This window comes from Episyrphus balteatus, chromosome 1 (assembly GCF_945859705.1).
Source record: "Episyrphus balteatus chromosome 1, idEpiBalt1.1, whole genome shotgun sequence".
NCBI lineage: Eukaryota > Metazoa > Arthropoda > Insecta > Diptera > Syrphidae > Episyrphus > Episyrphus balteatus.
The window spans coordinates 159073868-159094481 of record NC_079134.1 but is presented as its reverse complement, the minus strand read 5'-3'; the positions used below and the strand labels follow the sequence as shown (position 1 = coordinate 159094481).

Sequence of the window (20614 nt, the reverse complement as noted above, 5' to 3'; positions counted from 1 at the left end):
CTCAAATAATAATAAAATATGTACACTTTTTACAAATAGCAAAACATGTCAGTGAAAGAAGATTTATTTCTATTTGGGATTAAAATTTAATCTGTTGAAGTTTTAAAGGATATTTTTATCCTTAAAGGAAATATTGGAAATTATTGTTTTCATTTTACTTATTTTAGAGTTTATATAATTTGTTTTTGGTGAGGTAAGGATAAGATTTGATTATCATTTATTTTTTTTTAGATAGATCTCGATTTCGTTAAAAAATGCAAATATTTTCTTAGTTTCGAAAAAAGATCCAAAAAAGAATTTTCTTGTTTTCATTGTGAATAATTCTTCAGAATCCTTTTAACTTTTATCCTCGACTTGAACTATATTATACAATAATACAGAAAAATGTTATTATTCGGGGATATCACTACCGAAAGGTTGCATAAAATTCCATCAATCAACATGCATGATGTATTCCTTATACTACCAATATCCCTACCTACGACCGTGGAAAAAAAGCTCACCTATAATTACTTTTAAAATATTCACTATAAGGATATGTGACGAAAAGTCACATTTCTGTACAAACACAAAGCTATAAATATTTTGATGTATGTGGGTGATGTTTCTTTATATTTTTTTTTTTTCGTTTAACATAGCAGCTGAGTGCATTGTGGAAAAAAAATTTGTTTTAATATGTTGTCATATGCAAATTAACCAAAAGAAATCTGGCCATGATATGCAAATGCAAAAATTCAATATAAAAACAAAATCAAAAAAAAAACATATCAACATTGTGAGCTTAATGGAAATGAAATATTAAGCAAATAAAAAAATATTGAATGTTTCATTGCGTGCTGCAATGTGATATGTGAGGAAAAAAATACTAATATAAATATGAGTAAAGATCAAATTCTTATAATTTTCTGGAAGTTTTTTGTTTAAGAAATCAAATCGTTAACCTTCAAGTGAATACTGCAGGCCGGTAGCCAGAGTTGAATTTAAGGTAGGACAACGGTCTTATCAGGTAGGGCATTGGTAATCGTTTAAATTTTTTTTCTCAGTCAAGTTCCTGAAATGGCCTAAATATCTTATTCTACACCCAAGTCAGTTGAAAATTGACAAAGCTAGGATTTTTGCAATTGCTGAACGAATGTAAAAAAAAATAGGGGTATTCACGATCCGAATTTTATTTTTCTACTACTACAACTACAAATAAGACAAATTTTACACCATTGTATTTTATATATACCTACCAAAAGTACAAAAGTGTAAAAAAAATTGTAGTCTGTAGGTATATTTGGTTGTTTTAGTGTAAGAAAATATTACACTTTTGCAACGATACGAGACCATTTGCATGGAATCGGGAATACCCCTATTGTTTTCTTTGCCCTTAATCCAAATTTCGGTGGTATATATTGAAAAAGAAAGTATTCCTCTTTACTATGTTCGACAAAACGTACTTAATTTTGACTAAAGTAATCTTAAAATGTTAGTTTTTGTCACTCAGCGTAATCTTTGACAAATATGTAGTGAAATCTAATTTATTTCATTGTTTTTTTTTTTTTTGTTTTCTTGAAATCCCAATTGAGCACAATATACAACTAATTTAATTTTTTTGTAAAAAAATCTTGGGGTATTTTTTCATAATGAAATTATGCGTTATTATTATAACGAATTTGTCAACTATTCTGTTACTTACTAAAAAGTCTTGCTGCAAACCATCAGCGAATCCACAATAAGCGGTACTTTGACAATTCTGGTTACTTAATAACCGGAACTTTACAAAAGTTTTTTGAAAGACAATTCAGTTTAGCATTTTCATGTAAATTATGAAAAATGAAATAAGGCCCCCAAAATTAGTGTTGTGGTCTCATTTCATAGGGGCCTTATTTCATAATGAAATTATTCCTCAAAAACAAAATAAAATAAGGCTCCAAAAATGAAACAACACAACAAAATTTTTTTTTTGTGTGTATTTTTTGGAGCCTTATTTTATTTTTGTATGGCGGCCTCATTTCCTGGGGCCGCTGAACTCGAATCCGAAGTCAAAATATTTAGGTACTTTTTTCGTTTTTGAAATATTAACGCTGTGCTGGAAAATGCAAAAAAGTCGTTTTCTACTGTTTTTGAGGTTATACTCTAATGTACCGATTTCATTAAAAAAACGTTGTCTTCTGTCTAAACTGTTTCAATCTTTCCGATATTATTCTTAATGTCTGAGATATTTTCAGTTGTTTGGCGTACTATAATATCATAAAAGAGAAATATAACGCCTCTTTTATAAGTATAGGATATTTTTAAAAGAAGGACATTTTCAAAAGTAAGGCATTTTTAAATGTAGAACGTTTTCATAAATAGGGCATTTTTGAAGGTAGTGCATTTCCTAGGCAGGGAATTTTTTAAAGCCGGAGCAATTTTCAAGCTACGGCATCTTTATAAGTTGAACATTTTTAAAGCTAGAGCTTTTTCGAAGGTATTGCATTTTTATAAGGGCAGCCTTTTTGAAGTTAGGGCATTTTAAAAGCTCTAAAAGGCAATGTTTTAAGGTAGGGCATAACGAATTATTGAAGGTACCTACTGCATTTTTATAAGAAGAGCATTTTGAAGGTAGAGCATTTTTGAAGGTAATCCCTTTCTTATGGTAGGGCATTTTTTTAATATAGGGTATTTTCCAAGGTAGGGATATTTTAAGGTAGGGCATTGCCCCTCAATGCCCCCCCTGGCTACCTTCCTGGAATACTGATATCACTTTTTCAGATTAATTTCCAAAGCATATAAGTATTCTGCCCATAATTTCGTAAAGTCCATGACTACAAATTGTTTTTTTTTTGCATATTTGGAGTAAGGGCATTGTCTTTGATTTATTCTCATTTCGTTTTTTTAGCCTAGGTCTTTAAATAAGTCAGAAAATTCCAAATATTTTTGACATTTTTTTCATTTTTATATGCAAATTGCGGTATTTGATTTTTTGTTTTCCTCTTTAACTCAGAAGTATGAAATATGTAGTTAGGTCCTTTACGAGATTATGGGCAGTATTAGAGAGAAATATTTGAATGTAAGACTTGTAAAAAGTATTATTCAGTTTTTTTTTAAATAATAATTTTTTCTCAGTTTTTTGCATTTAGAAAACTATTCTATGACAAGAATAATGGTTCAAAAAATGTCTTTTTTTACATCAAAAGTAGGACTTTTTTGTCCCAGTACAGATACATATTTTGCTTAATAAAAATCGTTAGATCCGTTTTTGAGATAAATAAATTTCCATTAGACTAGGAGAGCACTGCTGACTACAAAATTCAAATAAATTTCTGGAATAGGTCTTTTTATTTTTCAATATTTAGTGAAGAGGTAGATATAATAGGTAGCGAAAAAAAGTCTGGTAAATCAATTGAAATTGATGGAAAATATTTTGGAACAACTTCGTTTTCATGTCATTTTTTATTAATAGAAGAAATATGAATTGAAAGCAGATAATATATAACTATTTATAAATTTACGAAATATTAAGAAATAAACTCAAGGAAATTCTTAATATTGTCACAAAATCTATACAATGTATCTACCTACACAAGTTGAACTTAACAAAATCAAATTTAATATTGACAAGTTGCCTCAATAGTCAACTCATCATGAAACCCTTGAGGATGGAACGCCAAAATTTCAAATTTGCACAATAAACACAATAATTCTTTGTGTTGCAAATCTCTTTTTTAATCCTTCGAACATTTCTGCAAAAATTCACAACAAAATATGTAAATATTCTGTAATTGAAAAGGAAACGTTTCACTTTTTTTTTCTTTTCTTGTAAAATATATGAATATGATGTTAAGTATCCATAATTTTTCCGGAAAGGCATCAATACAAATGATGAAAAAAAATCTTTTTATACTTTTCAATCACAAAAGAAGTCCTTTCAATTGGAAAAAAATCACGTTTTGCGTTTTTTGTCATTTTTACAAATTTATTGAAAAAGAGATGTTAAAATAATCTAAGTAGAATTCATTTTACATTTTTTTGTATTATTATATCAGATCCTTTTTTACAGACTTTTAAACTTGTAACTTGTAACATGGGTTAATGTCAATTTTGTATCTTCGCATTTTAAGTTCCAATTTAATTTTCTTCCAAAATCATTATTTATTTAACAACCACTAAAACCAACACAACATACCTCTATCACATTTAACGATTTAATATTTTATTTCTTCTTCGATATTATACAAGGAATATGATTTCTTTCATTTTTTTTTTTTTTGTTCTCTCTTAAGTTAAATCTTCCTTTAAATATTTTATAAGGATGAAAGACTTCTCTCTAGATGACACCCCTCCTCCACTATCACCACCACTCAGCATTAATCGACTTCTATAAAAATGTGTTAAGGATCTCTCGCCAAAGACTTGATGAGAATATATATAGAATGAGGCAGCCTTCTTCAATTCAACGTGTATCAGTATCCTTGACTTCTTAATTCGATTGAGAAAATTTATACCCCGCCCCTTCATTCAGCCCACAAGCATAATTTTTAAATTAATTGAATTTTATTTTATTTTGTCGGATATATCAACATTGATCTCTCTCAGCATAATAATTAATCATCTCTCTCTCATCGTTCAAGTGCAAATAAATCCTTGTCAACATCAAAAAAGTATTATAGGTACATATCTTTCGGAATAATTATAATTTAATTATTTTGATCATCCTTCAAATTCGACAGCTTCAACTCTCTCACATGGTAACGGAGTTTCATTTAATTAAAAAAAAACTAATAAAAATAATCTGATTAGCATCATCAATGAGTGAAAAAGGAAATTTTCTGTTTTTTTCTTTCTTATTTCAGATCCTTCAACATATCCTTTCTTGTAATTATTTTTTTTTTTTTTAGATATTTTTTATTTTTTGTTTAAATTAGTTTTTTTTTTATAAATTAAAACTAGAATGAATGTAATAGAATATTTTTAACAAAAATATTTTAAATTAAATTAACTTAAATGTGTTTCGATGTTTGTTAATAATTTAATTTATTTATTTTAATTTTTTTTTTTTTTAATTTTAATTTTTTTTTTAATTAATATTTTTACATTGTTCATTTTGCTGAATCGCTGCAAACTCATAGAATGCCTTTCAGAAAAAAAAAAAAGAATATAGTTATGCTTAAATGTTATTATATATCTAATGCAATTTGTTACGCAAAGCAAATAATATTTTATTAGCAAAATAAAATGCAAAAAAAAAAAACCAACCATACACAATATACTACTCAACTCTTACATTTTAATAATCCTAAACTACATTTAAATAATAATAAAAAATACAAAATATTTAAACTTAATATTATACCTAACACACTACCACACAAAACACCAACAGCAACAACAACAATTTAAAAAAAAAAACAATCGTGAAATAAAAAAATGAATCATCATACTTTGTGTGCCCAGTAAAAAAAAAAAATTAACAACAAATAACAACAAACAAAAACAATAAAAAACTATACCTAAAAACAAAAAAAAAATGGTTGCAAAGAAAGAGAAACAACAACAATTTTTTTCTTTTCTTAATTTCCATTTACAGTGGATGTAACATTTGTGATAGATATATTAATAAATTTTCGCACAACATTCGTAAATGGCCAGGACGAAGTTGTATCACATCCTGGACGGATAGCGGTTAACTATTTAAGTGGATGGTTTCTAATCGATTTGGTAGCCGCGATACCCTTTGATTTATTATTAGTTGGTAGCGATACTGATGAGGTAAGTCTAATTTTTTTGTTTTTACTTTTTTATCCAAAGAAAAAAAAAAAAGAAAACTATTTTCTTTAGTTTTATCTATTTTTTTTTTAATTGGTTTATATTTTTTTTTTTAAATATCTAATATTAAAAATAAAACAAAAATTTTATAAGTATATTTATGATATAAGATACATCGATTTTTTTAATTTAATTTTCAATTTTTGAATCAATGAATTTTTTTAATAGCTAGTAAATTAAATTAAGTGCTTATATAAAATAAATGTTTTTTTTTTTCAACAAAATGAAAAATAAAATAATATTTTTAATGCTTTTTAAATATTTTTTGTAGCATAATTTTAGGATTGTGTTTTTAGAAAGTAGTTTGTGCAAAAAAAAAATGATTAGAAATTTAACAAAAAATAACCTACCTGAGAACTACATAGATCCTTATAATAAAAACGAAATAATATCAAAAATTTCGAAATTATATTGACAATTTTTCCCTCTTTTAGAAAAAATTTAGATCTAAGAACATAGCGTTTAGTTGAATTTTTCTTAAAAATAAGAATTATTTTTAATGTGTGTTTTTTTTTTTATTTATTTAGTTTGACTTTTTCAATACATACATGGGTAAACATTAGTTCCTTAGAATTTGGACTTTTTAAAAGAAATTATAAAGTATGTGTTGGTAACATACACTACAAGAATAAATACAACTTTTATGATTTAGTTTAAATTTGATTCATAAAAATAAAAATAATTTTGTTTTTTACGAAAAAAAAATTCCTTAATTTCTAAAAATTAAGTCGTTTCTTGTGGCAGGCACCGATCAGGAATCTGTTTTGCCAGCAACACCAAATCATTGGCGTAGAAAGAATTTCAAAAAAAGGATCAATAAAATTGTATACGAAGAGTGTATCCTGCGGAACACCTGCAGATATCAAATTATTTTGACAGTTTATCGAAAACAGTTAAAAAAAAAAACTTATGTCAGATAGAAATACGAAAATTAGACTTGATTGCTTACAAATGCATCAGATTTTGTAAAAAATTTCGACATAAGTTGACTTATTTTGTTATTACTTGTTGCCACAGATATCTTAATACACCATGGTTCTTGGATTTAAGGCCACATTCCCATGAGGTATGTTGCTGCTTTAGCGTGATGCCAATTCTCATTTGCACCACGAGCTATCATTTCTCCTTACTTTAAGGGTCCCAGACCATTTCTGACCACGTCTCGTTTGTCTTTCAAGAGAAGGTCATATTTCTTGTCAATTACAAAAAATAGGTCCTTTCCTTCTCTACTAAAACTTTTGGAATGCAGGAACTTCCATTTTAATATGGATAATTTCATAATCTGTTCCGCCATCAGTTTAATTATGGATGAGTTCTCGTACGTGGCATGAGGGGGAAGTGGTAGGACTGGGACGGAAACGAACCCGAGAGAAGCGCCCTTCTGCAGTATGCAAATATTGGCAATTGTGTGAATGATAGACTTCCAGGATTTTTGGTTCCCACAAAAAACCACTTTAACTCCTTTCCCCTAATGCAGATCCATCAAATATGTAGTCTTTACACTGAGAGAAAAAATAAATTGAAACGTCTTTGTTTCAAAACGAAACAACTTTGATTATTGTTGCTTTAAGATACAAAACCACAAAAAATTAACCTTTTTTCCAGTTTGATTTTAAAATTTTCACCTTCAACGCAAAATGATTCCGAATTATAGTTAAATCAATGTGCTTTTCATTGATTTTACGTTGTTTTATGTTGGCTTTTCCCTCAGTGTACAACCATCACTCTAGGATGTTGCAATCATAGCTTTAAGGATTTCCATTTCCACAAGGAACCACCGGCCGATCGATGGGGGTGGTGTCAGCAGTAGTGTCTTCGTGACTCGCCCACCAGTCGCTCTGTACAAGCTCTGTCTATACCATCAATAGCCAAGCTTTCTAAGCGAGAAATCAAATACGCTGTAAGGTTGAGAGTGTTGTCTTGTTAACAAGGGTTTAATTCTTTTCTTGTCATCTCTTGCCTCTTGCTAATTTCTTACTCAACCAAATTAAAAGCTAAGCTTTGCTAAGTATCGATGAAACTCGAGATCAATTGGTATTTTCGTGTTTTCGTGTATTCGTCTTTATAAAAAGTAAAAGTGTTTTGTACTAGATTTGTTAGTTTGCTTACATTTTTCGACAAAACTATAAATTAGTTATTCATAGATTAGAAACCGATTATAAATAAGCATTTATACAACGTTAACTTAAAGGCAAATGAAATATTTAGAGAAGTTTAAGGAAAAAACCTTTGAAATCCAATTTAAGAAAATCTAATTACAGCTACATAATTATGTCGGACACAAGTGACTTAGTAGAGAGAAATTCAAAAAAACTGTTGATTTCAAGCTTGAAGAAATCCCACGTTTCTTAAAAAAAAAAATAGAATTAGACTCACTTCAACAACTTTGTGCACCTTCAATTTGCGTGATTTTTGTCTTTTCGGATTATTAGTGGTTTGCCAAAATCAAAGCCTTAAAAAAAAGGTGTGCAGGCTGCAGGGTGCTGTACAAAACAAACATAACATTAAAAAGTCATGTAGCATATCCATTTTTTTCTTAACCAATATAAATATAACGTTTATTGGTATTATCCAGACATATTAATGCCATTCAAATAAGCAGAAAATTGTTAATAAATATTTTTTTTTTATTCATAAGAATAAAACGTTTCAAACATAAAAAAAATTCAAAGTTCCACAGAATAACAATAATTGGCTACTTGATGGCTTCATTTCTATTTTACTTTCTATAATATCGATTGAAGGTGGTCAGGGGCGTACACTCCCTTGGGGCAAGCGGGGCAGTGCCCCGGGGCCCCCGACCGACCCTAGGGCCCCCACTGGAGACAATGCAGAGAAGGAAACTGTTAGCGTAAATTGAGTTACGAAGTAACCAAGGAGACAAATTATGTCATTTAGGTAGTTTATGTATAATGCATTGGTAGCCACACAAATAAACTGCTTATTTAAAAGAAAAATTATAATTTTATCTTAGGGCCCCAAAAAATATTACTTGAAAAATCTTTGCCACCACAAATAATACAAAAATATACAAATAATACATAAAATATATTGAGGATCCTCAAAAGTGGTTCAAAACAATCAAATGGAAAATTAAATATAAATTCAGGGGCCCCAACATAAATACATCAGGGCCCAAAATAGAAACATTACGTTATTGGTGGCATTCCGAATATTACTTCAGAACAGAGGCCCCAATACCTATTAATTCTTGGCTCCAAAAAAATTATATTACCTATATTTTAGGGGCCTCTAAGCACTTAATTTTGAGGCTCTAAAAATCATTTTTCAGAGGCCCCAAAATAAAAAAAAAATGTGTGATGATGGAAAATAAAATATGTATTTATTACTTCACAACAGAGGCCCCAAGAACTATCAATTCTTAGCTAAAAATTTTTATTTTAGGGATCTCTAAATATTTAATTTTGGGGGCCCCTAGTACAAGTGTTTACTATTTTTATGAGAGACAATTTAAGTAAGTATAGCAAAGTGCATTAAAAACATATTAAAACATTAAAATAAACCTAAAAATAAATAAGCCATACAAAAAAAAAACGTATGGCGTATACGTAATTTTTTTTTGTAACTAAGGGGCCCCCAAATATCAAAGGGGCCCCAAAATTTAGTCCTACCCCGGGGCCCCGGCGACTCAACGTACGCCACTGAAGGTGGTGGTAGTGATGATGGTAGTTGTGCGCCGTGTTATGGTAATTTTCACCAGAATCATAAAGACATGTGCCTACTTATTTGCATATGGTGAAAAGACCTTTTAACAATGTCTATTGGTGGTAATGAACATTTTTATTGTATTGATTAAATTTTTCATTTTCTGTTTTTGTTTTTTTTTTTTTTTGCTGCGTGAACATATAAATCGCAAATGTTATCGCCTTTTGCCATTTTCACGTGTTTCTATTTTAGATATTATAAGAAAAAGATGAAGAGTTCGATAACTATATGTCAACATTTGCTTAAAATATCAAATGACTTCAATTTTTTTAATGTAGTACAAGAATGCTTATGGAAGAAATTTTAAAACTAAAAAAAATAGTGGGTATTAAATAATAAAATAAAAAATAATAAAATAAAATATCCCCGTTTTATGATATACAAACTGCATTTGAAAACCCAAACTACAAAAATATTCATTTTTATTTCAAAATAAATAAAAAACGTTAAATATACCTACACTAAAGAAACTACTTAATAAAAACACAATCTTCGATTTTGCTACAATTTTGTTTTAAATTTAAAAAATTGTTTTTAATTGATTTCAATTTAAAATATGCATGAATATTATTTTATTTATTAATTAATTAAATTAAGAACACTATACAAGAATTAAAAGCGTATTAATTTAAAAAAAAAAAACATTTGAATATTTTTTTAATTTATTAAATTTAATTTAAAAATATTTCTTTTTGCATTTTTGATTTTATTTTATTCTCATAATAAAATTATAGTATTATCTACAACGTAATTATCAAGTATTTAATTTTATTTAGAAATAGTTGAGAGATTTGAAGTGGTGCCCGTTTAGTTTAGTAAAAATATTTAATTTTAATAATTTTCAATTTTTTTTTTTTTTTTTTTAATTTTAAATTAAATAAATGTTGTAGAAAATAATTTTAGTAATATTTATATCATTATCGTGCTGTGTGTGTTTGAATTTATGTTTCATTAATTTTCATTCCTTTTTTATATAACAATTTATTTAAGAAATTAATTTTAATGCAGTGAATAACGTGTTTTGTGCAATAAAAAAATATAACAGATAGCTCGTCTACGAAATGAATACAAAAAATGCCTCCTCAACTCCAGCCCTAGCCTATATCACTTCATTATTAATAAAATTGTACATTTTTGCGATATTCATTGCATTAAAGCCACTTCAAATTTTTCGGTGCAAATATGAATAGGTTCTTCGAATTTTTATTAACAAAAAAATAACAATAGATAAATAATTTTTATATGTGTTTGTATTAGGTCTTTAGGGAAAAATTTAAAAAAAAATGTAAATATACATAAATGTATATGTATTCTTTCTATCTACATCTATATAGATTAGCACACACACATACCTACAGAAAAAAAATCACATTTTCAATTAAAAAAACAAAAATGTTTAACTAAAAAAATAATCCAAAATTTTTAAATTAAAAATATTTTACAGCTTGGCTTGGACAACGAAGAGGTATTATAAGCCAATACAAATTTTATATATATATATATAAAAAATAAAACAATAATAATAAATAATCAAAAAAAAAAAAATCCAATACAATTTCCACAAACTAATAAAGCTTGAAATTATGTATACAAAATTTTCACTCAGACAAAAATAAACAATTAGAACAAAACACAAGCAGAAATAATATTTTTTGCTTTCCACCCACAATTTAAGCAAAACAACCAAATATATTTAATTTTTTGTTTCAATTAGTTTTAGTTGAAAAAATAATAAAAAAAAAAAGAAACAAATTTACACACAAATTAAATTAAATCCCTTCGTTTTATATGAAAGTTTATTTTTTTTTTTCAAATAAATGATTGCTAACTATTTGCTTTAATCTACACAAAAAATTCAAAATCTGTATACATAAGTTATGAATACACCTAAACACTCTTTATCCTCAGAAAAGTTTACAATTTTTTTCAACTTACACACACACTTACACAAACACACACACACACTGATAGTTTTGTGTCCTTTTTCTATGGGTTTCCGTTGTTAAATTTTTCAAATGCTTTGAATTAAAAAAAAAAAATATTGAAAAAAAAATGATGAATTTGTGAAAATATTCAAAAAATATTTTCTTCCTTCCACTGCTGTTGTTTATACACCTTCCTGCCGTACTAATATAAATATTTAAAGCATATTGTTGTAATTTATTTCAATCCTTCGATTTTTATTGTTTTTTTTTTTTTTAATTTTATTATTTTTTTGATTGAAATAAAATGTTCAGGCTTAGACCTTCAATTCTATTTATATATTTATTCCAACTTAACGAATACAAACACCACTCTTGCTTTACCTCAAACACAACAAGTTTGTATATTTTTTTTTGTTTTATTTTAAATTTAAAAAATATTACTTTATTTAATTTAAATTATTATTTTTGATTTAATAAAAATTCAGATCAATCAAATAACTCTATGACTAGGTTTTCATTATTTTATTGTGCAAAAGTCATACTAGTTTATATAAATTTATAAATATAATATAGAAGATTTGTATTAAATTGTTTTGACATTATAGCAAAAATAAAATTAAAGTACACTATAATGTATATAAATTAAAAAAAAATATTATGTAATTGTAAATACAGGGTGTCCCAAAAGTAATGGATCAAACGAAGTATGCTAATAGGGGATCTTAAGGGCTCTCAGAATTTGGTAACTTGTTCATCCCAAATCCTTACGGTTTTCGATTTAATGCATTTCTTGTGAAATTTCGAAAAATCTCGACTTTGCAACAGTATTTTGCTTCCTGCTGCCATTATTGATTTTTGTTTTTTACAATTCTTTTACTAAAACATTGACAAATAATTAGGAACAATTAATTAATCAAAATATTTTTTATTCCATACGCCATTTCGATGCAAATTAACTAACAGTTTCAAGTTTTTTAAAAAATCAATTTTTTACTTTTTTTTTAGAGCAACACCGCAAAAAAAATTTCTATGGTGTGAGAATGGTTTATTATTTTAAAAAGTTGCCCTGTTATTGTAGTTTTCAAAAATGTATAAAAGTTTCCAAAGTTGCAGTTAGATCGCAAAATATTACAATTTGAATTCAACAAAACAGGGTTTTTCAAAGCAAAAATACAAACGAAAATAGAGGCTTTTGTTCAAAGAAAAATAAACAAATAACAGTTCGAGAAAATGTGTTTGTTTTGGTTGTTTTTCGCTCTGAAAAACCCTGTTTTGTTAAATTCAAATTGTAATATTTTGCGATCTAACTGCAACTTTGGAAACTTTTATACATTTTTGAAAACTACAATAACAGGGCAACTTTTTAAAATAATAAACCATTCTCACACCATAGAAATTTTTTTTGCGGTGTTGCTCTCAAAAAAAAGTAAAAAATTGATTTTTTAAAAAACTTGAAACTGTTAGTTAATTTGCATCGAAATGGCTTATGGAATAAAAAATATTTTGATTAATTAATTGTTCCTAATTATTTGTCAATGTTTTAGTAAAAGAATTGTAAAAAACAAAAATCAATAATGGCAACAGGAAGCAAAATACTGTTGCAAAGTCGAGATTTTTCGAAATTTCACAAGAAATGCATTAAATCGAAAACCGTAAGGATTTGGGATGAACAAGTTACCAAATTCTGAGAGCCCTTAAGATCCCCTATTAACATACTTCGTTTGATCCATTACTTTTGGGACACCCTGTATATTAATTTTTAAGTATCTAAATCATTTTGACAAAAAAAAAAAAACATAGAGTCAAAAGTATCGGTTTATAAGTAAAAATTTTAAAACAAATCTCCATATACTTTGAAACTATGTCACGCAGAAAAATATTACGCACTTTTCAAAAAAATTTATGAAACTTTCTTTTGCTTGAACGCTATGAACACATAAGTATTTCAATTATGCTTCAAAATACAGTAAAGAGTTTTCGAATGGTTGAGCTTTTCAATTGGCATACTATTCATTGCATTACATACCACTTGAAATTTGACAAGTGAAAAAAATCGCATTTTCACGGTTGGAAGGAAATCAATCTGTAGCCTATTTAGCGTCAAGCCACTTCAACTACATCCCTAACAGCCAATAGTAAAACTTCATTTTAGAAATACTACAATTTTATCGCGGTGAATCTCTCACGATGAGACTGAGATATTGAAGTTTAGAATCCGTGATGAAGATGATGTATTTAATCAAGTCATAGCTTGCCGAGAAATAGGTTATGATATCTTTTGACATCCTGATATTAAGAAAATTTCTAAATGAAGAAGATTTGAACTGAAATAACAATTAAAAAAATATATAGCTAAAACTATACAATATTTGATATAAATTCACCACAAGATGAATCTTATAACTTATTAATAATTTTTGTTTTTGTTTTGTTTTTGTTAAGATTTAAGAGTGTTGAGTGACCAAATAGAAAAAAAGACTTAAAATATACCTAAAACATTTTTATAAGCTTTCTTTATTCTTTTAGAAATAGATACGTAAATAAATTTTGAGATTAAAATCATTCAAAAAAAACATGACTCAAATTGAATTCGGAGCGATTTATTGTCGGGGAACCTTTTCTATCCGCATCAAAATTCAATAAATTGATCTACCTAATCAACTGAATATCAAAAATTTTGCCTTACAGCTTCATCTTCTGTAAAGCTTTACAGAAGTAAAATTGTTATTAAGAATATCACTGTTGACATCTCGGCCATTCCATTTGCATTTTTAGGACATTTTCACGCTTATTATTCAGTTTATCTCGGTGAAGAAGCAGTACTTTTTCTTGAAACTTGGTGGGTCTTAAGGGCTCATGATAAAGTTGAAGTTCTAGAAGTTTCAAGAAGAACTAATTCAAAATAGCTAAATTATTAAAAGACAAAGGCGATAACGGAGAAGAATTGTACGCGTCTTCTCCGTTACCGCTTTATCTGTGAATAATTTGGTTAGTTTTTCGTGAAACTTCTAGAACATCAACTTAATTATGAGCCCTTAAGACCTACCAAGTTTCAAAAAAAAAGATTGCTTCCTCAACGAGATAAACTGGAAGCAAGGTCAATATGTATGTCTTCTCCGTTACTTTGGAATGGCCGATCTATTGGGGATTGCTAAAGTTAGAATTCTTTTTCTATCTTTTCAAAAATTAACTTATTGACATTATATGTCAAAATAATATTTATGTATATTAACTCAGTTGCTACATGTGCATTATTACCGTCTGAAACTGCTAAATCTTGAAACGCATTATCGAACGAAAAAGTGCTTCATTGATGTGAAAACGGAACTGAATTTTCGTTCACACGTTCATCAGACAATTCTCATCAGAATTCATTTTTGAACTTATGTTTCTTGTGACTTTTCTTCTTTCAAAATGGCTGATCTGAGCTAATGACAGCTAGTCTGTAACTTTGTCAATTTGAACCACCCTGACACTACTAATTTTATACACGTTTTGATGGAAAATTTTTATTGGAATCCACTTTCAACTAAATCAATGCAATTCCCATCTACTTGCTTAGAAAACAAGCACATGAGTAGATATTTTTATAAATGTACCTACTAGATCATCAACTCATGAATATCTCCAATGAAACACGACTATTACTTTCTCTAAAATTCTTCTGTTGCGCACTTTATTGCACTATATGAGTTATAAACACTGTACTTCTTTTTCAAACGTTCATAAACATGCAAATAGCTCTTAATCTTTAATTTAGAGTCAAGTCTTTTCAAACATAGTCAAGTCAGATTTAGATTTAAGGTTACTTACAACTTCATCACATGATTGGTTTTCGACGCACCAATTTAATCAAAAAATATAAAAGTTTAATTTAATTGCAATTTTCTCGAGTCCGCATATTTCTCAATCGGAATTGAAATTTGAACTTTTAACTTCATTGAAGTGAAAAACAATTTTATATCTAATATCTATTTTATAAAAACTCCGTTAGTGCATTACACAGAACGAATTTTTCCGTACTCAGATCTATGCCTAAGTAAAATAAAAAAACGAAAATTGGAGTTACAGCACTAAAGGGGCTCATATTTATAGGTTATAGGTTTATTAGTTACATATTTTGGAAAGTATTTTCTTTTTAAATAAAAAATATTTTTAAATACATATTTTTTCTATACAAAATAAAGTCTTATAAGTTAATTGGTCTTAAGCTTCGACACTTTTTTATCTCCTCAACACTAAGTAATAGTTGTATATATAAATATATAATAAAATCGGTCAAACTTATTTATAAGCAATAATATGTTATTTAAATAATTATAAAACAAATTATACAACCATAATTTTCCCTCTATAGCGGTCAACCTTTTCATCTGATATAATTATAATTATTGCTTCTTTTTTTATAATTTTTGAACATAAATTACTGAATTGGCAAAAATATTACATATATTGTTTTTAAGTGTTATTTGTTTAGTTTTTTTTTTTCTAAGCATTCGTATGTGTTTTTTAATTTTTATTTAATTAATTTTTTGTTTTGTTTTTGTAAATATGTTTTATCATTTTCAGTGTAAAAGCATTCGTATACATCACATTATATACAAAATATTATATACTCAAACAAAGACATTAAATATAATCAAAATAATACCTGTTAAATATTGTTTTAATTATTTTATTTCTCTCAAATTAAAATACAAATCTATTTCTTATACATAAATATGTATATTATACAGGTTACATTGTTAGACAAAAAAAAATAATAAAATTTATACACAAAACACAATTTCTAAATATTTATGTTTTTGTTTGCGTGGAAAATTGTTTAAATAAAAAGGTTATTAAGTAAAATGCTAGAAACATTATAATATGTTAATTGTACAAAATGTATACAAAAAAAACATTAATTTAAACAAATATATATAAAAATTTAATAAAAATAAAAAAAAAAAAACAGTATTTTTAGTCCAGAAATCAATTGTCCAAGTCATCCTGTAGTTATATTTTTTATTTAATTATTTCTCTGTATTTAATTTGTATTATTTTATGTTTTATTTATAATTTTCCATTTTAAACAAAAAAAAAAATATATATATTTATGTTAACATTCCTTCGAAATTATTGATACAAAATTTAATTTGTTAGTTAATTAATATTCTTAATTGCTGTAATTGTGTTTAATTTCATTGTTTGTGTGGTATTGCATTGCATTCAAATTAAAGTTGATGAAAAAAAAAATAAGTTGAGTAGCTTTGGTAAAAATATATAAATTTGTCTTGTTGTAAAATTTTTAAATCTTACTATAAATGTATATTTCCTGTCTCATACATAATGTTACAACATTTCTAATAAAACATTTAATGAGTTTAAAATCAGCCGTCTTTTGTGTTGTATCATATCAGGCTTTTGCAAATATTAGATCCTACTATACAAAACCCAAAATATAATATTTTAATAATTGTTAGATAAAATTAACTATTAATACATTTTTTTTGGTGTAAACGTCAAAAAATATCTTGAAATCATTTTCTTAGGTGGAAACGTATATTTTAAAGGGGATATTTTTAAAGAGTTACTACATATTATTTAATACAAACATATATATTGAATCAGTTGTACCTAAAGGTATTACAATGTTAAACATAAATTTGTTTGATATTTAGTGATATTTTAATAAATGCTTAACAATCAGTTGCAGTTTTCAAAAAAGTATAAAAGTTGAAGTTAGATCAAAAAATACTACAATTTGATCTAACTTCAACTTTGGAAACTTTTATACTTTTTTGAAAACTACAATACCGGGACAAGTTTTTAAAATATGTAATATCACAAATTTCACAAGAACTGCATTTAATCGAAAAACGGAAGGATTTGGGATGAACAAGTTAGAAAATTTTGAGAACCCTTAAGTTGGACTAACAGCATATTTCGTTTGATCCATTACTTTTGGGACACCCTGTGTATACAAAGGAGACCCCATGAAATTCACACATTCTCTTTCACTTAGCAAGTGCTACCAAATTATATTAAACAAATTTCAACTTTATTCAGGTTTTCGAAAGGGAAAGATGGATTTTTCATTTATGATTTTCCTCCAAGTCACTTACATATCATTATTCTTAGTTAAATCTTTTAATGATGATCTTGTGCCAAAAGCTATCTTCGGCAATTAAGGCCGTTGCTTTTGCACCTAGAAACAAACACAAGTTTTAAATACTTTAAAATATTAGATGATTTTAAACAAATACACTTTTTCAAATGATTCACAACTTTTGGAAACGCATTTAGAATGAAGGTGCTTGCTAATGATTGGCACTTGCAAACCAGCTGCCAAATTTTGCAATCTGTTTCCAAGGTTTTCACATTATTATTAGTCGTTTTCTATATTTGAAAGAAGGCTTGTTAAGCACTCAAGTGTTTCTGAACTTCAGTGCTAAAAAGTACCAGTTCCCGTTTCTTACTGGTTTTAATCCTTCAGTGCTCGGTATTTGTACTGAAGTACTCGGTACTTGTATACAAGTTTTAATAACTAAAGGGATCTACTAGAAAAAACAGGAATTTTAAAATCACAAATTTACTCGTAGCCTAATATTTACAATAAGTATATCTTGTTTACAGGTCTTACAAATTGTATTTTTTAAGTGTTTTATTGGTAACTTAGTACTTAGCTTAGTAAAATTTTGCACGGGAAACAACAAAAAATTATTTCTAAAGATAAGCATAAGGTTCAAATAAGGTTCACAGAGAAATTTTTTTTTTAAATTGTACAATATACATTTTTGACCCTTCAATAATAAATGTTTATTATTTATTAATAAAATTCATCGTTTGTTGTTGATTACAGCATAAAATGTTTACTCAGTAAAACACTGAGTACCTACCAATAAAACACGGCTACTGAATGAATTTTTCATAATAACAACAAATCTACTTAAATACTTTAGAAAAATATACATATTAAATATATTTAAGTTTAATGTTAAAACTTTAAAATGCGTTTTACAAAAATTAGTATATCTAAAATCAAAAGAATTCTTATAAGTGTTCATTTTCTTTCGATATTTTTCTATAATCTTATTATTTTTAGTGCAATTTTAATCTCCATTAAAAATGAGTTCAAAAGAGTTCAAAATCCACCAAAATTTCAATTATAATTTATTTTTGGCATAAATATTTTTGCATAAAACAAATTATATAAAAATATTAATATGCTAGTGCAATAGAATAATTCATATAGATACATTTTATTTCTTGATAGTTTTTTTTTTTAAATATATAAAAAGATAGATAAAATTAGATCAGAATTAGTCACACGATAATATCATTAAATGCACAATTTTTTTTAATAATATTTCAATTTTATTTATATAAGAAATAAATAATAAAAAAAACTAAAATAACAACTTTTTTCCGTGGAAATCCAGGTTAAAAATAAATATTTGAATCCTTATTATAGACTTCCAATGGAGAGTTGTACAGCTTGAACGAAAATAATACTTTTTTTTTATTTTAATTAAAAATAATTAAACATTTCTATTAGTTTCTTCAACTTTTTTTAGAGAACAACAAGCAAGTGTCCGGTGACTAGGGGGAGTCTGACATAAACTTGCAGTTATTCTTTAAAGCGGCGAATTAACAAAAAATAAAACGTTTTTATCAATTTTTTTTTGTGTTTTTGATTTTATTTTTAAGAAATCCTATAAAGTAATAGATTATAATAGTTTTCACACAATTATTTTTTTAAAAAATAATAGTTTTCTAAATTTAATACAAAAAAAATTAGACGTTATTATTTTATTTTTTTTTTTTTTTAATTTTGTAGAAAAATTAATAAATTTTTGAAAACTGTATTTATCAATTGAATACTATTTAAAACATGATATACATTCGAAGAAAACAATGACAATGTTTAAATTGCTAAAATAGCTCTTAAACACTTTATTTAGAAATGTCAAACTGACGCAACGTTTTGACGTTTCTATTTCCATAAAAAGCATGTTTCGAAGAAACAATTGTTCGATCGTGATGTATAATTTTAACAATTCAGTTGGACAAACTAGTTTCCTAATAAAATTTTTCCTTCATTACATTTCGTATAGAAATTTGACACCTGAATGGATTTTATCAATTTTTTAACAATTAGTCATTAACTTCCGTTTGACGTCGATTTATTATGGTCGGGCCTTAAAACACACTATGAAAGTCGTCAAACAAAAATACTACAATATGTTAAATTCTAAAGAAAGAAATAGAAGGTACTTTTAAGGCTACAGTCAGAACTGTGGAAATATATTTATGATCCAAAAAATAAAATATTGTGATGTATCCAGAATCGTTTTAAGTCTGTATTCAATTGATTTGTATAGTTAATAACTATAATAATTTTTTTCTCTTTTTTTCTAATTTTTAATTAATTTTCAGCTCACTATTTTTTAAAAACCAGCAACTCTTTTCAAGAATGGCATAATAAACTTATCTTCTTAATATAAATATGGCTGTTTTTGAAAAATCTAGTATTAGAACAAAAAAACAATATTCAATCTCCTTAGAACAAAAATCTTCTGCTTCCTTATTTTTCTAGGAGATCTATTTTTTCCTTAGGATAAATCTTTTAAATAAAATACAGGAAAAAAAAATAACACAAAATAGTGATTGCACGAAAAACTGAGATGAGAAATGGCTAAAAAGGCATGTTAAAATGGCTGATCTAACTCTATGATAACAAAAAAAAAAATTAAATAAAAAAACGTTTTTATAAGAAATCACTTCATACTTATTCATTTTTTATTAAATTTAAGAATGATTCATCATAATAATTCTTAAGGACAAATACCCTTTTAGTAATATTTTAAATACATATTTTATCATTCAAATTTATTTTATTATTCAAATCAATTCACTTGGGAAAAATTGAGTATAAATTTAAATAACAACAATGCTTAGTAGGGTGCTTCTTATATGGTCGAAAAAAATTTTTTTTCGATTTTTTAATGGGACACCCCTGTATTATGTTCTACCATATAAGCATAGTATATGGTATTTTTTTCCGATTTTAATATTAAAATTTAGGGGTCGCTACCATTCACTTAAGATTTAAGTAAAAAAAAAAAGATCGATTTCAACAAAAAATTTTAACGTACGCTTAAGACCCGATTTTTCAATCTTCTAAT

General features: G+C 26.5%; 1 protein-coding gene across 9 annotated transcripts in view; it reads left to right on the top strand.

Annotated features, from left to right (window-relative positions):
- The window catches only part of LOC129921327 (potassium voltage-gated channel subfamily H member 2), a 333339-nt gene that overhangs the window by 267802 nt on the left and 44923 nt on the right, over window positions 1-20614 (top strand). For 8 of the 9 annotated variants that reach the window (XM_056003123.1, XM_056003119.1, XM_056003118.1 and 5 more), the window contains 2 exons: window positions 5555-5736; window positions 10964-10984. In XM_056003123.1, the coding sequence (XP_055859098.1) occupies window positions 5555-5736; window positions 10964-10984 (203 nt within the window). The remainder of the gene's footprint in view (window positions 1-5554; window positions 5737-10963; window positions 10985-20614) is intronic. The other variant, XM_056003120.1, reaches the window with a different exon arrangement.